The 24812-nt window shown below is 37.0% G+C and overlaps 1 protein-coding gene and 1 non-coding gene across 6 annotated transcripts in view; both read left to right on the top strand.

Moving 5' to 3' along the window:
* ROBO2 (roundabout guidance receptor 2) overlaps window positions 1–24812 on the top strand; it is a 1747433-nt gene that overhangs the window by 1187466 nt on the left and 535155 nt on the right. For all 5 annotated transcript variants that reach the window (XM_023184990.1, XM_023184988.1, XM_023184991.1 and 2 more), the window contains one exon: window positions 12730–13056. In XM_023184990.1, coding sequence (XP_023040758.1) covers window positions 12730–13056 — 327 coding nt within the window. The remainder of the gene's footprint in view (window positions 1–12729; window positions 13057–24812) is intronic.
* Window positions 6540–6644, top strand: LOC111521575. Its single transcript, XR_002724996.1, has one exon. It is a non-coding gene; the product is annotated as a U6 spliceosomal RNA (small nuclear RNA).

Below are 24812 nucleotides of genomic sequence, written 5' to 3'. Positions count from 1 at the left end.
AAAGTCTTGGTATATATTTAAGTAAAATAGTTTAGAGGGACACAGAGTTATTAGGCATCAATATTTGCTTTAAAAAGGCCGTATCTTATAGAATTGTGGTTCATTGTTTTTAAGGGGGTTACAGACTTCTTTGAGTATAGAGATAGAAGTTATACTAATAAAAGTTATACATGATAATAATGCTTACACTAGTAGGGAACAGTTATTGAGTGCTGTGCACTCAGCACATGGAAAAATCACATTCAGTCTTCTCAGCAATGTTATTCGGCTGATACTGCTATGTTTTATAGATAGGGAAACAAGATGCAGAGAAGGTAAGACATTTGCATGGGTTCATTCACACTTCTTTTCAGCGTTGGAACAAGAGAAATTTCAAGTCAGTCCTCCTACTGACATCTGATTTATATTAACTACCAAAAATATTCTTTATCGTTTCTTAAAAAGGAACATGCACATATCTGCACAAAATTTCACATCCAGTGCTGGCCGTGCCATCCCTTACCTCCATTCCACATAAACCAATCCATGGTTTATGAGTCGTATTTTTAAAATAATGGAGTAATGCAATGGAGATTTGCATCTTAGGCCAAATTCTGTAGTAGATGAATATTGATTAGAAATAAACAAGCCTAAAATCAGTCATTGTGTGCATCCGTTGGACATGATGCAACTAATGCATTTGGCTCATGAAAGCTATAATTTTTTGGGTCGTGATTTAGCCATTATTACTTTAAGAAACTATTGGATTGTAATCTTATTTTCCATCTGTCTTTTAAAAATCCTTTATATACTTATATAGCAAAAGAAGTTTGTCTGAAATTTCAAATAGGATCATTGAATCTCAATTTAACTTTATTATGAAATATTTTGGGGTACAGGAAAGTTTATCAAGAGTTCCAGACAAATGTATTAACTAAGTATTTAACAAAGCTTAGCACACACATGTGTACAATGTCATTGCTGGTGGGAATAGTGTTTTCTAGACATTGACACTGGGTCCTTTGGCATCTTCAGTTCCTAAGATTAATGCTACTGCCACAGAATTTTCAGAATATAGAAATAGAAGGAAATAGAATAGAACGCCAAAGTGATACCACTCCATTCAGAGTTTAGTTAAGTAGAATCCCCTTTTCTGGAGATCAACCCATAGTCTTCATTAAATAAATGCCAGTGGTTTTTAGAAAATTAAACATTATTAGACAATTTAATGAGTTTTGAGATTGTTTCATTGCATCACCTTTTGTAAAGTCAAATGCAATTTCAAACCACATCAAAATATTATAAATATGATAATAAGAAGCCAGACTTTAAAGCTATCTTCCTGGAATAGGGATTGTTTTTGTCATTGTAAGGTAAATTTGCATAAGCCATGAAAACCTCCGATTGGGCAGTAAATCACACTTTAAAGAATACCTTCAACCATGTAAGATGTAGCAAATTGATTTGAAATAGTATTGGATGAATATCCAGGTTAATACATTGGCTCCTCACTGAATTGTTGGAAATGAATTTATAAAGTAGAAGAGTAATTTGTTATTTCTCAGGAGGAAAATCACCCCTAACAGTTTTCTAGAAACTTTCAGATTAGGGGTTTCAAAATTTATCTTCAATATTATATATACATGTGTATATATGTGTGTATTTTTTTAAAAATGTACCTTGTGTTCATAAATTTAAATTGCTACTCATTATGCTTTCTTTTAGATATGTCTGTTACGATATCATTAATGTGACAGCCATAAAGAGTGTGATCATGCTACGGAACAATGAGACTGTAGCAATTTACTCTTCCACTGACCTCCATTTGGGGATAAATAGTACAAAAAACCAGTTTAGGTAATTGCTTAAGGTGATATAACTAACCATATATTGGTCCAGATAAAAAGCCAAACCAAAAACAACTGAAACCTAGTGCTTGGGATTTTCTAATAATATTTTAGACTTTCAATATTTGGGTAAGAAGACGAGGTGATAGAGAAGAAAACGTCATCCCGAAAACAGAGCTTGGACCGGCAGCTAAGACAACTATACCCTTCTAGTTTCAGTTTTGGGAAAGAAACTTCAGTTCTTTAGTACTCTGTTTTTCCTCCTCATCTATAAAATAAATATGTCCACACACTGGGATCTGTCGGGAGCAGCATGGGGAGTGATAGCATCAGAATAAATAGCTAATGCTTACGGGGTTAATACCTAGGTGATGGATTGACAGGTGCAGCAAATCACCATGGCACGTTTACCTATGTAACAAACGTGTACATCCTGCATATGTATCCCAGAACTTAAAATGTAAAAAATAGATATGTCACTATTCTATATATATATATGAATATATACATATATATGTATTCATGGAGTCATAGGAATGTTATACATACGTGTGTATATATATACACACACATATAGACACACATAAATAAGAATGTGTGTATGTGTGTGTGTATATATATGTATATTCTTATTTGTCCACCTTTGGTCTGGTTGCCTTCAGCTTCTGACTCTTACTGTCACACATCAAGCCTGCACTCCCCGTGGGTGCTGAAGCTCTATCTGTCGCTGGGGCCCGCTTGGCTCAGACATTCAGTGGCTCAATTTTGATGTGGGCAGCCAGAAAATTGAATAGCATTTTAAAAATGTGGTTAAGACTAAGCTGATAAAGGCACTGAATAACATGCAGTAGTGGAGGGAAAATAACAGGGGAAAAAGTATTCTAATTTTCATATTTTTAGCAATTTCTGTTAATGGTAGATAAGTAGAGACCTGAAATACAATTGTGAAATTCAAGTTTGAAAGTTTTATGAATCTTTATTACTTACCTTCACCTGAAAGATCAACTCATTCACACTAAATAAGGAAGGAAATTTTAAAGATCTTTGCTGAATGCCGAAGGTTTTATTTTACATAATTAATGACATATCTATTTATTTTTTACATTTTATTTTATTTTAAGTTCTGGGATACATATGCAGGATGTACACATTTGTTACATAGGTAAACGTGCCATGGTGATTTGCTGCACCTGTCAATCCATCACCTAGGTATTAACCCCATAAGCATTAGCTACTTATTCTGATGCTATCACTCCCCATGCTGCTCCCGACAGATCCCAGTGTGTGGACATATTTATTTTTAAGAAAACTATCCAATATAGCCAGTTAGTCTTTGGTTAAAAAGATTTGTAGAGCCTTTCATTTACTGACAATATGGATAAATTTTAAAGAAATTTAGGAATAAATTCCTAAGCTATGTTTTCAGTCTTCTAAATCATTGTTAACTTTTGGAGGGTTTTCTAAGAATTCATGTGATATCCATTGCTTTTGACAGCAGATACAAGACCTATAAAGGCCAACTTTTGTAATCTATATGTTTATCGAAAGTATGAACAGTAATCTAAAGTATGTATTTTTTAAAAAATGTACCTTGTGTTCATAAATTTAAATTGCTACTCATTATGCTTTCTTTTAGATATGTCTGTTGAGATATCATTAATGTGACAGCCATAAACAGTGTGATCATGCTATGGAACAATGAGACTGTAGCAATTTACTCTTCCACTGATCTCCATTTGGGGATAAATAGTACAAAAAACCAGTTTAGGTAATTGCTTAAGGTGATATAACTAACCATATATTGGTCCAGATAAGAAGCCAAACCAAAAACAACTGAAATCTAGTGCTTGGGATTTTCTAATAATATTTTAGACTTCCAAAATTTGGGTAAGAAGAAGAGGTGATAGAGAAGAAAAAGTCATCCCGAAAACAGAGCTTGGACCCGCAGCTAAGACAACTATACCCTTCTAGTTTCAGTTTTGGGAAAGAAACTTCAGTTCTTTAGTACTCTATTTTTCCTCCTCATCTATAAAATAAGGGTTTGTAAAAGGACCTCTGATAGCTTAATCTCCTGTTTTCTGGATCTGGAAAGCGAGGTCACAGAGATGTCGCAGGGGTGCTATTTTGTACAACTGGAAACTTTCAGAATCAAGACTGCCTGTTGAGTTTGACAAACCTCTTTCATCCTTGTCAATTCCCTTTCACACTATAAGCCCTGTAATTTTAGGACACTGAAAAGTTATTTTGAAATTTTCTAAAAAGTAAGTAGTATTTCCAGGTCTCAATTTTGATTTTGTTTCAAATTTAGACTTATTAACATGGCACCGCTGTGCTTCCAGAAGGAATAATAACCTTAAAAGTTTATTTAGACCAATGGCAAATTAGGAAATCTCCTGAGAGAGTTTTAGTAAAGTTCAAGTGGATAAAATGGCCTTCATGTTTTCCAAACATTGACCTTCTCAACATATCCTATCACATCACTGGACCTCTAGGAAAAAAAAAAAAGTTATCTCATAATACTTTTCTATTCCCTTCTCCTTCATAAGCAAAGTAAGCTGGAATTTAATCATCATGAAGAATTCAAGGATGGAAAAGTTGTTATGGACAGACTTGATGGATTGATGGAGTGATTCATTAACTCCATTTCATTGCAGATTACCTTAGCTCACTAATCAATGTAGATAGCATTTGCAGTGGCACTGAGTTATGTTTCTTTCAGTGAAGGAAATTTTGAATTGGATATATTTTTGACTAAGGATAAATAGTAACAACTCTAATTCTTTGGAAATCTAATGTAAAGCTATCAGCCTGGCCCAGCTAAAATGTATCAAGCAATAAGGCATTAATGTAAGAATCACCCTCAACAAAGAAAAACTATTATCAATGGGATTATAGAGTTTTGCGGGCTAAATTTTGGAAGTAAATTCTGGAGTTGGAGTATTTGTCATGTTTTGCAGGAGGAGAAAAAATATTACACTGAATTCTTACTACCCATACTGGTGATCCATATATATGATTCTTCTAAACCACCCTTTTTTGTTTTGTTTTGTTTTGTTTTTTTTTTTGAGACGGAGTCTGGCTCTGTGGCCCAGGCGGGAGTGAGCGGCGCCATCTTGGCTCCCTGCAAGCTCCGCCCCCCGGGTTCCCGCCATTCTCCTGCCTCCGCCTCCCGAGGAGCTGGGACCACAGGCGCCGCCACCACGCCCGGCTAGTTTTTTGTATTTTTTTTAGTAGAGACGGGGTTTCACCGTGTTTGCCGGGTGGTCTCGATCTCCTGACCTCGTGATCCGCCCGCCTGGGCCTCCCAAAGTGCTGGGATTACAGGCCTGAGCCACCGCGCCCGGCCTCACCCGCTCTTTATAGCGTTGATGTCCTGATCTACCTGTTACAAATGAGGCCTGAATGTGAACTGATCAGTAACCTGTGTTCTTTATTTGTACCACACCGCCTCGTTCCTATTGTGATACGTCAGGAAACCTTCACCTTTTCATGGAGTGCTTCTGTCTCTGGTATCAGCAGGTGGCTCTGATCACATTCAGAACTGAAGTAATCCTGGAGAATCTTCCTAGGTTAATTTTATTTATATCATTTTGAGGAACAATATTTTGTTAAAACAGACATAGTTATGGCTAGAACATACTGTGACATACATTTTTAAGAGAGAAAAATGAACACTGAATAGAAATTTTGCTGGAGGAAGTATATTCCACACCCTGTCCCTAATTTGCTGAGAACTTCTGCCCTCAGAAAAATTTAGAGCAGTTTGAAATACTGCGGTTTGAAATACTCCGCTTGACTTGCGGAGGGACTAATAGTTGATAGGGCTATCCAGTTTGTAAAAGAAAAATAAAACTTGGTTCTAGGAAATACTATACTCCAACTCAATGAGGCAGAAGTATTTACTTTGTAACTCGCGAAATGAAATCAACAAGTATTCTAGGTGCATTTTCCACTTTTGTTATATTATGTGATTGAAATCTCTTCCTGAAAACAGATGTTCTCTGGCACTCACTCAAAGTGAGCAGTTACTGACTAAAGAAAACTGAACTATACTCATGAATTGTAATTTATACTTCACATTCAAAAATTTGAAGTGCTAGTATACCACTCAACTTTTTAAAATATCAAATATTTTATCAAAAATCATTACAAAATCATTGTTTTGAGAGTCTCTGAGAAGCAGAAATAATCCATTATGCAAATTAAGCTGCTTAGAACATTATTCACAGATGCAGGTGCATCTGCCTGGCTCACTTGATGACGCTGTGGAATGCTACATCTAACCAGGTCTAAGGGCGTGATCTTCCGGTGAGCATGGACAAGATGCAGCGTCTTGGAATCTTTCACTGGTAATTTCTGATGCACCGTGTTCACTATGGAGACTAAGAATCTGGTGGCTGGGTCAGGTGGCTCATGCCTGTAATCCCAGCACTTCCGGAGGCCGAAGCAGGAGGCTCGCTTGAGGCCAGGAGTTCGAGACCAGCCTGGCCAATATGACGAAAACCCATCTCTACTAATAATACAAAAAATTAGCCAGGTGTGGTGGTGCCTGCCTGTAGTCCCAGCTGCACAGGAGTCTGAGGCAGGAGAATCGCTTCAACCTGGGAGACGGAGTTTGCAGTGAGCGGAGATCCTGTCACCGCCCTCCAGCCTGAGCCACAGAGCAAGTCTCTGTCCAAAAAAAAAGAAAAAATCTGTATTTTAAATATCTTAGTGCTCACTTTGGCAACACATATACCAAAATTGGAGCAATACACAGAAGACTAGCATGCCCTGGGCCAGGATGACATGCAAATTCATGAAGCATTAGAAAAAAAAAAAAAAGCCAGATGATTCTGATGCAGGCAGTCAGAATCAGGCTTTGAAAAACAAGGAAAATGTTTTCTGCTGAAATTATGACTAGCAACGTTCATGTGATGCATTTTATTGAAATCAGCTTTGGCTGGGTGTGGTGGCTCACACCTGTAATCCCAGCACTTTGGGAGGCCAAGGCAGGTGAATCACAAGGTCAGGAGTTTGAGACCAGCCTGGCCAACATGGTGAAACCCCGTCTCTACTAAAAATACCAAAAAATTAGCTGGGCGTTGTGCTGGGCACCTGTAATCCCAGCTACTTGGGAGACTGAGGCAGGAGAATCGCTTGAACCTGGGAGGTGGAGGTTGCAGTGAGCCAAGATTGCACCACTGCACTCCAGCCCGGGTGACAGTGCCAGACTCTGCCTCAAAAAAAAAAAAAAAAAGTAATCAGCTTTAAAAGAGGGCTTTGGAATTAGCCTAGGTGCCATGTCCATTCTTTACTTGGTCCTCCATTCGTTTCTAAAGAAGCCTGGCGCATTTTGGATTAAAGGTCATGAGTTCTAATTCTGCTTCTCCTATCTATTCAATTATGGACAATTTACGTCACAATTTCACAACTTATTTTCTTAGACAGTAAAAATAAACATTTGGATGTTCATCTTTAGGACCTCTGACCAATTTTAATTATCTTTATCATTATAAAAGAAAGAGTGAATATATATATATGTATCTATATACACACACATATATATATACATTTACAGAGAGAGATAATTGAATAAATTATTTTAATTAAAACTTGACTGATTGCCCAATTAATAATTGAGATATTAAAAGATGCGAGACATGATATCAGCCACAAGTGAAATTAGAATTGTAGATAGTTATTTTCATACATCGCTTAGCATATCTGTTCAAATAGGAGTCTTGAATAATTTCTCATTATATGGGCAATATTAACGTTGCTGTCAAACTAATTTTCATTTGAAATCTGTAGAAGAGATATTTATACATTTATAAATTTATTTTTAAAATAAATTTAAATTAAAAATGAACTTTGTAATGGAAAATGATAATCAGGTACTCTTGAGCAGGGTGGGCAAAAACCTTGGTAAATATTTTAAGCTTCACATGCTATATACGTTTTCTTTGTTACCTCTTCCTCCTCCTCATCCCCCTTCTCTTCCCTCTCCTCCTCCTCTTCTTTTAAAAGCATTGTTAGCTCAGAGCCACACAAACACTGGTGTGCGCAGTGCTTATCAAACGGTATTGTGCATACAAACACCTGATGAAGAGAGGGGAATCTTGGTAAAGTGCAGATTCAGATCTGAGATATGCGGGTTGGGGACTGAGATCCTCCATTTCTAATGTGCCTTCAGATCATGCTTCTGTTGCTAGCCAAGGGGCTCGCACTTAAGATTCCCGAAATGTTGAGGTTGAGCTGCTTCATGGCACTTCATGTGACAAACAACCCCCACGCCCCCTTACTGTTCTGTTCTCAGTCCCCAGTGAGTTTTGCTGACAACTCAGCTTTGTTTTTTGACCAAATAATGGAGTTGTTTTAGCCAATAACACAGAATACCCAGTAGTTTGGTGCTCCTTGGTAATCTTAAAGGCCCACCCTCTTTGGGAATGTGATGAAAGTTACACCCCCCAGCCCACACCACCACTGCTGCCTCCCCTTTACACAATATTACTAGTTTCCACACAGTTTTAAAGAATCCAAAGACTTATGCATTGAGTCCATCTTAAAGACCACTGCTATTGTTATGTAATGTCTGAATTTAAGGAAGCTCAGAATGAATCCCCATATTTTTAATAACATCGTAAAACTTAGATTGTAGCTGTATTTTTGCATATCTATGTCTGTCTTTCTAATGTATTTTTCTCTCTGTCTCTCTAATCTACCTATCTGGCTGGCAAGACTGTTACAGTTCACTTTATGTCCTAATGATCTATTGCAGGCCTGATGATTTCATTATAACCTAAAATTATAAATGAAGAAAATAACGTTAACTGTTGTTAGGAGAGAGGACAAATTGTTACACACCTTTTATTAAACTTGTTCACAGTGCTCTTTTATCTATCAATTTTTAAAAATTGCTTGAGATATAATTCATATTCCACAAAATTCACCCAAAGTATACAATATAATAATCTTTATTACCTTCACAGAGTAATGCAACCGTCACCATAATTAATTTTAGAATATGTTCATCATCCCTAAAGAAATCCCATCCCCACTGGCAGCACCTTCCCAGGCCACCCTCATTCCCCACTTCCATACCCCAGCCCTAGGCAAGCATTAATCTGCATTTTACGTCCATGGATTTCCTACTGTGGGCATTTCATATGAATGGAATCGTACAACATATGGTCCATTACAACTAGCTTCTTTCACTTATTTTTTCAAAGTTCATCTATGTTGCAGCATGTAGTATTAATACTTCATGTTTAAGGCTGAATAATATTCCATGATATGGATATGGCATATTTTATTTATCCATTCATCATGGACATTTATTTCGTGGATTCATTCTTTGTTATCCATTCAGTTGGTAGACATTTGGGTTGTTTCTACTTTTTTGGCTATTGTGAATTATATTGCTGTGAATATTCATGAGTGAGTTTTGTGTGGATGTGTGGTTTCATTTTGGGGTGATATATATCTAGGAGTGAAATTGCTGGGTCATTTGGTAACTACATGTTTGACATTTTGAGGAACTTCCAGATTGTTTTCCAAAGTGACTGTACGATTTAAATTCACACCAGCGATGGATGAGGTTTTCAGTTTTTCCTCACCCTTGACAATACTTGTTATTTTACATTGCTTTGATTATATACGTCCTAGTGGGTGTGAAGTGTATTTCATTGTAGTTTTGTTTTGCATTTATCTAATAGCTAATGGTGCTGAATATTTCTCTATGTGGTTATCGCTATTTGTCTAACTTCTTTGTCAAATTTGTCTAACTACTTATTCTAATCCTTTGCCTATATTAAAATTTGATTATTTATATTTTTACTGAGCTATGAGTTCTTTATATGTTCTAGATATAAATCCATTGTTAGGTATATGATTTGCATATTTTTTTTGATTCTCTGGGTAGTATTCTTTCAAGCACAAGTATTTAAAAATTTTGTAATGTCCAGTTTCTCCCTTTTTTTCTTCTGTTGCTTGTGCTTTTGCTATCATATCCAAGAAGCCATCACCTAACTCAAAATCATGAAAACTTGCCTCTCTAATTTCTTGTAATCATTTCGTAGTTTTACTTTTTATATTTAGGTTGTAGATGTTCTTTTATGTTTTTATTAAAGTAGGAGTAAAATTACTAGATGAGTGTCCTGACGTGACAGTACTATAATCTCTAGGTAACATAGTTTACATATATTGTAATGATAAATGAGTAACATTCTTTGTGTGCTCATTGGACATACTGGATTTTACATCTTACTGCTAAATAGCCTAACTATTTTGTCACTTTTTCTTTTATAAATCAATTATTTTATATTTTATTTAGTAAGTATTCGTGTATTTCAGGTCTTATTCAGCCCTTATCCAGGCCTACTGCCTAATAAGTTAGGGAACAAGTTGATATAGTAAATAGTACGCTAGTAGCATGGATGATTTACTTGCTTACTTTTAATAGTAGAACAGTTTTTGCAGTAGGGAGAATGTAGGTCACGGTGCATAGGGAGATTAAAGGAGAACAAAGAGGCTATCTAAACAGATGATTGTAACCTACTATATGCCTGTTACATGAAAAGTGACATAAAACTCTTGATATATTTTAGGACCAGAGTCTATGGCTATATATCCAGACATTTACGTTGAGAATATGTTTCTGATTTGTAAGCTACTTATATTGAGCCACTCATACTTAAAAACTTTGGGGTCTTTCTTGATTATGAATTTAAAAATTCCTTGTTACTTTTATATTCTGTAAATTCCTCATTGCTTTAAGACCCAGTACTCATGCTCTATAACCTTTATTATTGTGATGCATACTGTAATTACCTATCTAGATGCTTTGGATCTCTTCAGTTTTTTAAAAAATTTCTGACCTGTGGACCATAAATTACTCTTTTGCTTTAGATATCTAACACTTGTAATGTATACATTCTTTTTTGGTCTAATGTGATTTAAAAAAATAGTCAGCAACTTTTGATAGTTAATCCTCTTCAAATAAAAAAGTTCATTTAAGACTGAATTAATTTCCCTTTAATACATTAAAATATGTATTTTCAATTAATATTGAGCGTGAACTGAGGTAACATTGAGAAGTAAATATTACTGCTATCTATTGAAGAGAAATGTGCTCATGTTAGGTGATTGGTTGGAAAGTCTTATATAAGAGCACACTTTTAAGAAGTGCTTATCTATATAATCATTATGTCCCCATATATGGTGATTCCTCTCAGCGTCTCCTTTTTATTTACTTGGAGCAGCTGGTAGAACGTTTTCATGAATAATGGTAATTGACACCATATAAATGAAAAATATCAACAGATCCTTGTCTTCCTATTTCTTTTCTTTTCTCTTTTTTTTTTTTTTTTTTTTTGATGGAATTTTACTCTTGTCGCTCAGGCTGGATTGCGGTGGCACTATCTTGGCTCGCTGCAACTTCTGCTTCCTGGGTTCAAGAGATTCTCCTGCCTCAGCTTTCCCAGTAGCTGGGATTATAGGCGTCCACCACCATGCCCGGCTAAGTTTTTACATTTTTAGTAGAGATGAGGTTTCGCCATGTTGGGCAGGCTGTTCTCAAACTCCTGACCTCAGGTGATCTACCCGCCTCGGCTGCCCAAAATGCTGGGATTGCAGGTGTGAGCCACCGTGCCCTGCCTCTCTTCTGATTTCTTACACCCCTTATGGCCCCACTTGTATTGCATTCACAGGGAAGTCATTGGTACAATCTCTCTCTCTTTGTACTGTGTATGGTGATATACCAAATTCTGTCAAGCATTTCGATATGGTGTATTTTTCCTTCTTCTTTTCTACCTAAACCATCATTTCCCAAGGTCAGGTTCTTTTTATTTTTCTCTTGAACTATTTAAGTAAATTGCAGCTGTCTTCATGTCTCCATTGCTCCCCCTTATTGATAATGCGGACTAAAAATATCTTTCAATTATACCGATAGTCATGTCACTGCTCCCTTAGAAATCTGGAAGCCGTGTAAAATAACATCACACTCTCCTGAACACGGTACAAAGCCCGTTGTCTCAGGCTCCAAGGCTGCCTCAAACCTTTCCCTGCCATATCAGCTTCCTTCCTGATTATGAAACGTACCATGCACATAACTCTCATTTCTTTGTCTTTTTGCTGATGGTATCTCTTGACATGATGCTTTTTTCTTTTAGTTGTCATGTTTCATTCTTTACAGCTCCATCTAAATATAATTATTTTTGGGGAAGAGATCTCTTATGCTTAATTTAGGGTTAACTTTAAAATGTATTTCTTTCTGCCTATAGTGCATTTCTTACATACCTCTATGCAGCATATTACATTTTAACATACGGATTTATACTTGAGCTCTTCAATCAAAGACACCTGAGTTCAAAAGCCTGCCTCTACTGCTTGCTTCATCTACACATTTCTGGGCAACTGACATCATTTACTAAGCCTTTGCCTCATCTGTGAAATGTAGATAATATTTGTACATAATTTGCAGGTCTCTTTTTGTGTTAGTCTGATAACACATTGGCAGCACATTAAATGATATCTATGTGTGTCTTCTAGGTGCTTGCTTAGGTGACTTTCTTCCTCAGTATATAACAAGCACTCTGAGGACGGGAAATTAGTGTTACTCATCTTAGTACCCATGCTGATCCCAGAACAAGAACGTCTCTTGTCCTCTTTTACTTCTGCTTGTCATGATTCATGGAACACATTAAACCTAAGTCCTTTGAGTTAACATATTAATTTATTGGTAAATTGCCACATTCTACAAAGGAGTTGAGATGACTTATGAGATGCATACACAAAACGAAACATAAAATACTATTCAATTGAATAATTGAAGAGTTTAATTTCACCATCAGGAACCTCGGTGAAACGGAAGGTTGAGATAAGGAAATGTTAACGCTTGCCTTTATTCTGTCCTGTTTTGCAGGATCGCGTCTTCGCCAGGAAGACTTCCCCCCGCGGATTGTGGAGCACCCTTCTGATGTCATCGTCTCGAAGGGAGAGCCCACGACTCTCAACTGCAAGGCGGAGGGCCGGCCAACGCCCACCATTGAGTGGTACAAGGATGGGGAGCGAGTGGAGACTGACAAGGACGATCCCCGGTCCCACAGGATGCTTCTGCCCAGCGGATCCTTATTCTTCTTGCGCATCGTGCATGGGCGCAGAAGTAAACCTGACGAAGGAAGCTACGTGTGTGTTGCAAGGAACTATCTCGGTGAAGCAGTGAGTCGAAATGCATCTCTGGAAGTGGCATGTAAGTGAACCTAGTGAACCTCATATGCACATTTACTTTTATTTATTTCAAGTAAGTTTCGATGCGTTCCCATAGACGCTAAAACCTAAAGAATCCATCAACACATTGCATGATTTTACTTGGTCTTCTTCAAAGAAGTCTGGTCAAGATAGTATCAAGCCAGGGTGTTGTAGTCAATTTGTTTATGTGAAATCAAGACGGCCAATATGTTATTATAAGAAAACACAGAGACAATGAGGCTGTTCATACTTAAGATATGAATTATTAATGAAAGACATAATCAGGTATTACAGTTGGCTCTGTTAAAATGAAAAGTTGATGTGCAGCATGACACCAAACACAAGGCATACATGCAATATCGTACCTATGTCTGTCATCAATTTATGTATAATTATTGATAAACACACCCTGCCACACACATATAAATATATACATTAACTTCGAAATCCAACTTTTATCAGCAACATTAAAAAGAACCTATTCTTTTATTCTGTAGATTATACCTACTCTTCCAATTCAGGAATTATTACCTTAGGTGTGGCGAGGAGAATACCCCAACAATAACAGCAGTTATACTTTATTTATTTACTTATTCACTTAACGCTCATCGGAGAGGAGGTCTGCCGTCTGCGCGAACAGAATGTTCATGTTTGGGAGGGTTTCTCACTTCTACTCAATCTTGGTGATCAAAATAGCTAAGGACTTGCCTTACTGTTGGTGTTTTTATATATTTATTTCCTCATCAAATAGCGCAAATAGCAGTGGTAAATCAAGATGTCAGTGTTTTCCATCGGTTTAAACACTGACTCCGTAACTTCATGGATGATTTTCTAGACAAAATTAAAAATAGGAGGCGGAGGCAGGAGAATGGCGGGAACCCGGGGGGCGGAGCTTGCAGGGAGCCAAGATGGCGCCGCTCACTCCAGCCTGGGCCACAGAGCCAGACTCCGTCTCAAAGGAAAAAAAAGGCAACAATTATGCCTTAACATCTTTGCACTCTTCAGCTTCCTTGTTGTCATGTACATCTTCAAAGATAAGAGAATTGGGAGATTTCAGGATGCTGGAGTCTTAGCTATATAGCTATATATATTTTCTCCTACATCATAGCTCATGGACTCATGTCTTTCTTTTGGTAAACAAAATTGTACTTTTCTGTTTTTTGAGACAGAGTCTCCTGCTATCACCCAGGCTGGAGTGCAATGGCGTGACCTCGGCTCACTGCAACCTCTGCCTCGCGGGCTTAAGCAATTCTTCTGTCTCACCCTCCCAAGTAGCTGGGATCACAGGCACTGCGCCCAGCTAAGTTTTGTGTTTTTAATAGAGACCGGGTTTCACCGTGCCGCCCCGGCTGGTCTTGAACTCCTGACCTCAGGTGATCCACTCGCCTACAATTTCTTACATAACTATTCCAGTGACGTTTTTCGTTCTCAGCCATCTACTTCTGATTTATAGTTTCTGCTAAGAAACCTGGAACCCACAAATTCTGGAAATGTTTAACTCCAATAGGAAAAGACTAGGAGAATCCTAAGACCCATATTTTTTATTTTTTGTGCAGTGCCTTGAGATACGAGCATTAGGACTTTAGCTAACAGTGGGATTTTGTACTGGCCACCAAATAGTTTTTAATGAAATTTGAAATACACACACACAAATTCAAGAATGCAAATATCCATGCCTGTTCCATTTTTGTTTTGAAATATCTAATTTTGGAAATTTTTCAAACATATTGAAGTACTTCAATACTAAATTTTATTGATGTTTACTCCAACAGACCCTTTTATGGTGAATATGATTGTCATTATTCTCCCATTTTCAAGATAAAGAAAATGATGCACCAAAAGTTTAGGTGACCAAGATTCAGACAATAAATTAATGGGGTTGCTAGACCAGGACCTGAATCTTCTAATTTTTATTTTTAGGGAATTGTGTCATATTTGAAGAAACACTCTAAATGAAATCTGTTCTTTTTTAATTACATAAAATTTAAGAAATTTTAATTTTTCAGAATTTAAAAAATTTTATCTACTCAGCAGCAAATAACCTATTTAAATCCTTAACCAAATTTTACTTTTCAAAATTAAAGTATATAAAATTGACCAGTCATTTTATTGTTTCATCTAAAAGAATTGCTTTCTTTTCTAATTGCATCATTAATAATGAATCAAACTGTTTCAGTGGGAATATTTTAAATCATGATTTTTGTGTGTGTGTAATGTGACAGTATTTTTTTTTAAATTTTGAGATAAGTGAGCTTTAAGAAATGCTTGAATTACTCATGACCTAGAGAGGAAAACAAGAAGGCTTGCAAATTGGATTAGGTAGTGAATAAAATTCCTTTTTCTAATGCCATGTCAACAGTTCATTCCATTTGAGGCATCACAAGGTCAAATAATATTCGTTTATATGTTGCTCATCTCTTTCCATTAACTCATCAGTCTTCTATCTTTCCTTATGTATTTCATAAAACATATTAATATGGAAATTTGGGTCAAAGCATTGTGATTTTTCAGTACCTATTGGTAACTAATGTGTATTTTTATAAAATGACAGAGGAACAGCTGTAGAGGAACAACTCCAGATTATGTTAAATTGGCCTTCATATTTTAGAAAACAACATAAATACTCATTGTGGTACATTCACTTAGTTTATTAATGGAAGGTGGATATCCACTGACAGAGGTGTTAAGGAATAGCAATGAAGACACATTCCAGTGTGTTCTCAAAGAGCTCACATTCTAGTTGGGATGACGAACATGTACATAAAGAGTTACTAAACTAAATAGACAAACAATAGAGCCTTTATAAAGACATGTAAAAAATACGATGCAAATCCGGAGGGAAGATATGCAATTCTTTCTAGACAGGTAAGTTTAAGAAATGATTCTAAAAGGATACATTATTTTAGCTGTGATTTAAGGTCATGTAAGAATGTCCCAGATGGAAATTGAAGTGAAAGACCATCCTGGTAGAAAGAATGGAAGCTTAAACGAACACTGCGTATTCGGAGGACTACCAGGTGTCTGGATATGAGGTTGGGGGCAGAGTAAATTGGAAAGGCAGGTATGTGCTGAATCAAAATCTAAGCTATTTTGTTATGAGAATAGAGAATCTTTGAAAGAGAATTGAAGATTGCGTTAAAGGTATGATGATTGAAGTCAGAGAGGCATTAACTGTCAAATAATTCAGAAAAGAGTTGATGCTAGATTCTGAACTGAACATAGCAGTGAAGATTGAAAGGAGGAAACAGTGGGAAACATTTAGGAATTATAAACTCTGTGACATTATGATCAGTTTGGAGGAGTAGGGGATGATTACTAGATTTGTTTTGTTTTGTTTTGTTTTTTGGCTGAATGACTGGCTATAGGGTGCTACCATCCATAGAGGTGGAGGGTAGGTAGGGGAGAGCTAACTCTAGGGAACAGAACAGTATGGTAAACTTTAGCTGTATTGTTTGACATACCAATGAAACAGTAAGCTTAAAATATCTCAAGTTTCATTAAAGAAACGGCTTCTGGAGTTGAGGGGAGAGGTCTTTCCGAGATAGGTGTGGAAGCCACGAAAGTATATAGAAGTGGATGTGATTGCCAGGCAGCCTGTGTTCAGGGCGCAGTTAATAAGAGCTGAGTCCAATCTCAGTGATCAGAACAGCAGTATTTAGTGGTGGTCAAGGCAAGAAATGCTCATGCAAAAGGGTCAGGCTCAGTACAAGTATCAGAGTGATAGAATATAGGCAGTGAAGTGGCAAGAATAACCGAGGAATACTTTAAAACATACTGAAAGTGTGGCCGCGTATGGTGGTTCACACCTGTGATCCCAGCACTTTGGGAGGCCGTGGATCACTTGAGGCCAGGAGTTTGAGACCAGCCTGGCCAACATGGTGAAACCCTGACTCTACTAAAAATACAAAACTTAGCCAGGTGTGGTGGCGGGCGCCTGTAATGCCCAGTACTCAGGAGGCTGAGGTGGGAGGATCGCTTGAACCTGGGAGGCAGAGGTGGCAGTGAGCTGGGATTGTACCACTTCTCTCCAGACTGAGTGACAGAGCGAGACTCTATCTCAAGCAAACAAGCAAACAAACAAACAAACCACAAGAGTACTAAAAGTGATTGACACAATGCAAATCCCAAATGATGGTCAAATAAACAGTACCTATGGGCTCTAGTGATGGGGACAGGGCACAACAGCTGAAAAGTGAGTAGTGGTGGGATGGAAGTAGCACATGCTGCCAGTTCTTTCCTAGAATGTAGTTCTGAATGGAGCATGGAGAATTAGAGCAGGGTACCTCAACCTCTGCATTACTGACATTTGGGATCAAAATTTATTAAGTGTGTGTGTTTGGGGTTGGGGGTGGGTCATGCTCTAGATTTTAAGATATTTAGACACATCTCTGGCGTTTGTTCACGAGATGCCAGTGGGATCCTCCCTAACCCTGTTGAGACAAACAGTGTGTCTCCGGACATTGGAAATATTCCCCAGGAGAGAAAGTCAGTTGAGAACCACTGACCTAGATGTACCTAAGTAGTCAAGAGTGTATTGATATGTAGGACATAAACATGTGACAACTTTTATTATAAAATGATTATTGATAAAAAATACGGATTTTTAAAAAATATTTTTGCTTCACATTAGTTGTCATTTTTAATTTCAAAAATGTTGGATTCTGCTATGATATGAAATGTGGAATTTTATTGATAACTGTCTGTCTTGACTGGTTTTTTGGAAGTCAGCCAGTTCTTTACCATATTGTATTCATTTTGATGTTTGTTTGTTTTCCTTTCATACATGCTTCAGCTTTATGTTCTGGAACAATACAGCAGAGGGAAAAAAATTCAGGACCAATCATTGCAATGGAATCACCACAAATTTGCTTTTATTTTTTTCTTAGTTTGCAAAAAAAAAAAAAAAAAAAAAAAAGCTATCCAGAAAGTGTTTTTTGAGTCACTTGACCTCAAGAATAATCTCTAGGCAAAAATTGTTTTTTAAATAGTTATATAACGATTGTAGAGTTGATAAGAAAGAGGCCTGGTACTCAAAAAGCGAATACGCAGTTTTCCAGTGGGACCACCAAGACAGCCATGGTGTAGCTGGTGCAGATGAAGTTTCAGTTCTGAATGCTTGTGCTCCCTGCTTACCGAGCAGAAGGAGCACAGGGGTCCTCACGGAGATTGTAGCTGCCTGTGATCAGCCTGAGTCAGTGGCAGCCTCTAGAGATGGCAGCTGTAGCCCCAGGTGGCAAATATATGACAGCAGCTTGATCTATCGACCAAGGTAAGAGGGGGTTCTGGCCTAAATGAAAATTCATGAAAAATTGATGAAGTCCCCAGATTATTTTTTCCGTTTCCTTTTCTCAGCACTGTGCCAGTGCAGAGAGTGGAGATACAATGAGGTGCTGAACACTTTAGTGGCAAGGAGGTTGTGGTTCAAAGGTCAGGGGTCACATAGAAACCGATCTTTTTTTTTTCTTTTTTCTTACTGCTAAAGCAAAACACAAGAAACTTTTCAGATTAGCTGCGATATACCTTTGCTTTGATAAATAAAATGACTACATGCTCAAAAGTTGGCTTTTGATGCAGTTACAAGAGAACAGATGTGATTCATAGTTCAAACGTGGAACTGGAAATAGATTGAATTCCATGACTTTAGGATGATTTTTTTTCTTTTGCTTTCTTTTATTTTTTGTCTTCTGTATCAAGGCTCATGCTGTATGAAAGTCATTTAGAGAAGAAAAAGGTCTTGCATTATTTATAGGTCACGGATTTGCAAGAATAGCAAAGCTGTGGAACACTGTACAAACACGATGCTCCTATTTGCTTTAAATCAAAAATTAAATTGATGGTTTATCTGTATGAAGAAGACAGGTTACAGAAATAGACTGACTTTAGTATGAGAGGACACAGGTGGCATTAAAAATGAAGACAACGTAAATAGCTTCCTCATATCCTCAAGTTAATAAATATGTAAATTTTTGTTTTTTAGTTTATTTTGGCTGTCAATGAATCTTATCGAGGCAAAATACCTTTATACATCATAAAGACACAAGATAAATTGCAGAAAGACCAATCCATAGAGAGCTTTTCAAAAAAATGCTTAATTGATATATATTTAACATACCATATCATTTACTCTTTTAATGTATACAAATCAGTGTTTTTGGTGTATTCACAGGGTTGTGCAATGAACACTATAATCAAATTTAGAACATTTTCATCAATCCTACAATAAACTCTATACCCATTAGCACTCAGTTCCCATTCCTACACCCTCTCACCCCAGCCCTAAGTAAAAGCTAATCTAATTTCTATAGCTATACATTTTCCTATTCTGGACAATTCGTATGTTGGAATGATACAATATATTGTCTTGTGTGACTATAATAGCATCTTTTTCTTAGCATTAATGTTTTCAAGGATCGTGTTTGTTGTAGCATGTATCAGTACTTTATTTTTTATTATTGCTGAATAATATTTCATGTTATCAACATACCACTTTTTATTTTATCCATTCATCGTATGATAGACATTTATGTTACTCCCTCTTTTTATCTACTATGAACAATGCTGCTATGGAAATTTTTGTACACATTTTTGTGTGCACATATGGTTTCCTTTGGGTATTCTCTTAAGTTTATGCCTAAGAGTAGGACTGTCGAGTTATATGGTAACTCTGTTTAACTTTTTGAGGAATTTATATATAATTATTATTAAGTGTAGATTCAATGATATTTATTGGTGCATTGAAATAACTGTATCCAACTCCCCTCTCAGTATGAAACACAGTCATAAAACATTTCTAGTGTTTAATAAATATTGTTGTATGGCTGTTATGTTAGATTTTCTGTGTCATATTTCCATAATTTCAGGTAAGATTCAACTATTTAAAAATATAGAACAATTAACCATATGGAAACAGCAGATGGCCACAAAGTTCCTAATAAATCCTTGTGTAACTTCTACTAGACTGTTTTCACTTTGCTCCCAATTAAGTTGACAGACCTATCAACTTGAATTCAAACTCCATGACAATGAGTTGGACTAGAACTAATATTTACAAGTGTGGACTAAAAAGAATATAGGAGCAACTTTTTGTTGTTGTTGTAATTTTCTCCATTTGCATTTCTACAAATGTCAGGTGAGATTTCAGATATTTTTGGTGGTGATGGTGGGTGGTAGGGGAGGATACTTAACTGAAAAATGCTCCCTAGCTCAAAGTACTTCACCGAATAATGTGAGTGTGTTATTTGGGCTGTTTTGTGAGTGTGCCTTTTAATTTTGTCATACTCCATCAAATACTTTCAAGTGCAGTCTCTCCTTTGATCTTCACAAATGAAGGTGTGAAATTGCTACACTTGGGGAACATGTTTGAATTTGTGATCTGTTTAAGTATGTACAATGCTGTATTTTGATACGAGGTTTCTGTCTGTTGATTGAATTAACTGTGTACAGACTCTCTCTCTCAAGTCTCAAGTTGCCATTCACTGACAATTAGCCTGAATTAACTCTGACTCCAGGGAAAGCATATAAATGAAGTGAAGTCATCGTGTCCTCTACTTTTCAAAAGTTTATTCCTATAAACAGTATAATTCTGAGTACGATTCTGAGGTCTTCAGACATATAGATCCTATCCGTCAAATGAAAAGGAAACATATTCATAGTGATACGAAGAGTTAAGGAGACAAAATATGTTGAGATCCGCTCTGGTTTTCAACCCCAGAAACCCTTTTTATATAAAGTTAAGAAAAATAATTTAGGGTTTTGGATTTATTTCTTGCTATAATTTTTTTTTTTTTTTTTTTTTTTTTTTTTGAGATGGAGTCTCGCTCAGTCACCCAGACTGGAGTGCAGTGGTATGATCTCAGTTTACTGCAGCCTCTGCCTACCAGGTTCAAGCGATTCTTCTACCACAGTCTCCCAAGTAGCTGAGACTACAGGCAGGTGCCACCACACCTGGCTAATTTTTGTATCTTTAATAGAGGTGGGAGTTTGCCATGTTGCCCAGGCTGGTCTTGAACTCTTGGCCTCAAGCAATCCTCCCGCATTGGCCTCCCAAAGTGCTGGGATTACAGGTGTGAGCCACTGCACCCGGCCTCTTACTACAAATTTTTAATTTATTAAATTTCAACTGGTGTGTAGATGCAAGTTGATTTTACGGAAAATGTATGTAGATTGACATTACGCTTAGGAATTACAATTTCATGCAGTAGCTGATATGCTTTTCTCCCAGAATTTGTGTTTTGGCAGAATACAGATTGCCAATTTCCCCTCTTTAGATTGTATTTGTTTCTGATAGTTATAATGTGCATCTTTTAATTCTGAAGCACCCTCAACAAGGTTTCTATAATTACTTAAGGCAAGTTACACTTGTTTTAAGCATGAGTCAGTATATATGATAAAGTCTTTACAGGAGTATAGAAGTAATAGGTGAAGTTTTGTTTAACTCTGAACGTTTTTTCTTTATAGATGTTTCTGACAGTCCATGATTTAACTGCTGAGGGATGAGGTTTGATAGTATTAAGATATTCTCTCCACTATATACCATTAGAATTGGTTTTTCCTCTCAGGAGATTTTCAAAGGCAATTCTCAACCACCCATTTCTGAATTTAAAATACTTATACATTTTTGTCAATTAGACATTTATCCACCTTTTGTCAATGTCTCCCAAGAAATACTGTATGAAAGCGTTACTGAGCCCCAGGTTGGGATGGTTCTGTAAGCTATTTAAGGTTTTCTAGCACAGTCCTCCTTTGTCTACTAAGACATTAGTAGTATAATATCTCTGGATGTCTTAGTCTGTTCAAGCTACTACAAGAAAATACCATAAATTGGGTAGCTTTTCAGGAAAATACATTTATTTCTCTTCGTTCCGGAGCCTGTAAGCCTGAGCTGAGAGAGCCAGCATTGTTGGGTTTTGTGAGGCCCCACCTCCTGGTTCATAGATGGTGTCCTCACAAGGTGAAAAGGCACTAATCCCATTTAGAAGAGCGCTGTCTCATGACCTAATCATCTTCCAAAGGCTCCACCTTCAATGACATCACCGTGAGGAATAATATTTCAACATGCGAATTTTGGGGGATAGAAACATTTGACCACAGCTCTGGCCCTTGGCGAGGCAAGGGTTGTAAGAGAGGCAGGTGTTTGGATGCAGTGACAGACAGGGCCTGGAAGTTGAGCTTAAACTAACGCCCAAGTAGAGAAAAGGCTCTTCTTTATCACCTATATTGGCAGCCCTACACATTAGTCAGTTCCTCATCTGAGGAGTTAACCAACTGAGAATTAAAAATAATTTTTAAAAACCAACAAAAATATACCAACAAGAAATATTACAAATCATATGGTATAGCGTCTATTTGCGTAGCATTTACACAGTATTAGGTATTATGAGTGATCAAGAGATGATTTAATATATACAGGAAGATGTGCACAGCTATATGCAAATACTATGTCATTTTATAAAATGGACTTGAGCATTCAGTGGTCTTGGTATCCGCAGGGGTCTTGGGACCAGTCTTCTCTGGATACCAATGGACGAATGTACCTCTTTCTGAGAGTCAGGCCATTTGCTAGTTATGCAAGTATAAAGGCAATCATCACATTTTTTGTGTGATTATCTAACATTTAAGTCTGAATCAAGATTTTGAAATAAACATCACAGTATCTATATATGGAAATAAAATGTAACTATTTTTTCCATGACATGAGGTGTATTTGATATAAACTATTTTATATAAATTTGTCTGCCTCATTTTCTTTCTTCTTGCTTTCTTTGCTTATTCAAACTGAACAAGTACATTATACATATATGCATATATGTATATATGTCTGTGCATATAAACATACATATATTTTTTTCTTAACATGAGGTATATTTGATATAAATCATTTTATATAAGTTCACCTGCCTCTTTTTCCTTCTTCTTGCTTTCTTTGCTTATTCTTATTGAATGAGTATATTATACATAGACGTGTGTATCTATGTTTATATATATACACATAGATACACACATGCATATGTATATGTATTTGTATATATGATATGATATTAGAGATGTGATCCCACTCACTGTGTTGCCAAGGCTGGTCTGGAACTCCTGGCCTTGTGTGACCCTCCTACCTTGGCCTCACAAAGTGCTAGGATTACAGGTATGCGCTATCAGGGCCAGAGAATATTTTCTCTTAAATCAGTTTTTAAACGTATTTATTGGGTTTCCTAATCGTTAAGATTAAAATGGGGTTCAAGAGCACCTCAGTGGTGCTGGGCTGTAGATGAGGAGTCTGAGTCGCCTCATCAGGTGACGGTGAACATTCCGCCGCAGTGATGTAGGATGGGGGCCTTCAGACGGCGCAGACTGCAGGAGTGAGGAAGGGCCACAAGTTGCTTCTAGGTGAATCTGAATGAAAGGTGGACTTAGAAAACTGGAAAGAAGTATAAAAGCAAAACCCCGAGGTTGTGCTTAGCCAGATTTCAAGCGCAAATAATACATTAGCTTAACTGGGGAGTGGATGTAGGGTAGTAGAGGGAGGTAATGTAAATAGCTGGTAGAAATTAGTAACGACTAAACGAATTGATGAACTTTCATGTTATCCGAGAACCCGAGGGAGCCCCATTTGATGTGGGCTTGTTATTTGGAAGTGAGGTTTGTGAAAGGAGACGTGATCAACACAGTGTGGGGTGGGCGGGAGCCTACGAGTGTGGAGGGAGGAGATCTACTCTACATAGTTCAGGTATAGTAGGATGAGGGTTAAGTGGATTAATTAAGTTGAGAATAGGAAAAGAGGAGATAAAATGTTAAAATGTGGATAGGAATTTAAAAACTGAATCTGTAGTTCAAGGGAAGATGTAAATTTAGTTTGCTAGAGTTTTGTACAGTACCTTCTACTGGTCGGTACTCACCTAGGTGTTACAGATGCTTAGAACAGGCTGTGTTCAATGGGTGTAGAGTTCCAGTTGGCGGGATGAAAACGTTCTGGAGATCTGTTGCGCAACAATGTGAATATACTTAACACTACTGACCCGTACACTTCAAAATGACTACCATGGTGTATTTTATGTTATGTGGTTTTTTTGCCACAACTAAAACATGAAAATATTAACAAAACAAATAAACCACCACCACAGCAAAAACCAAGGCATGGCTCTTGCCATCAAAGAACACTCAATAGGATGGCCTCGAATGCGGTAAGTGTGAGAGTGAGGGAGGAGGAGCTGCTGTGCTGTGAAACACAGAGGAGAAGGAGGCCAACTCTGCAAGAGAATGTGAAACAGGTGAAATGATGTCGCTAGGGAGAAAATAATTAATAATAGTCTCTGGTGCTTGCTGAGGGCCAGGCTTATTTCTGTGTTTCACACTTATGGCTTATTCAATTCTCAAAACAACTCTAAAATTTGGGTACTATTATTTTCTCTCTCTTGTATTTGAGGTACACAGAAAGGAGAGTTGGGATTCGAACTCTGGCAGCCTGGCTCTCAAGCCTACTTTCTTAATTACTATGCTAAACATCCTCATTGATTTACTTGAACAAGCACACAAAATCATTTGACACTTAAAAGGGTCATTAGCATTTTCTTAGGTATTTTACCCAGAAACAGTTATTCAATTGTATGAATACAATGATGACCCCTGGAATAGGTGAAGTCAAAGAGCAGCATTTTGGCGCTACAATTCTGTGAGTCATGGGATATTACGGAAAGAAACAACAGAAAGAGTAATCTTTTCTATTTTTTTATTTAGTTACATATTGACATTTGAGAGCTCATTAGT

Source organism: Piliocolobus tephrosceles, chromosome 2 (genome assembly GCF_002776525.5).
Source record: "Piliocolobus tephrosceles isolate RC106 chromosome 2, ASM277652v3, whole genome shotgun sequence".
NCBI lineage: Eukaryota > Metazoa > Chordata > Mammalia > Primates > Cercopithecidae > Piliocolobus > Piliocolobus tephrosceles.
This window is presented reverse-complemented; position numbering and strand designations above follow the sequence as displayed.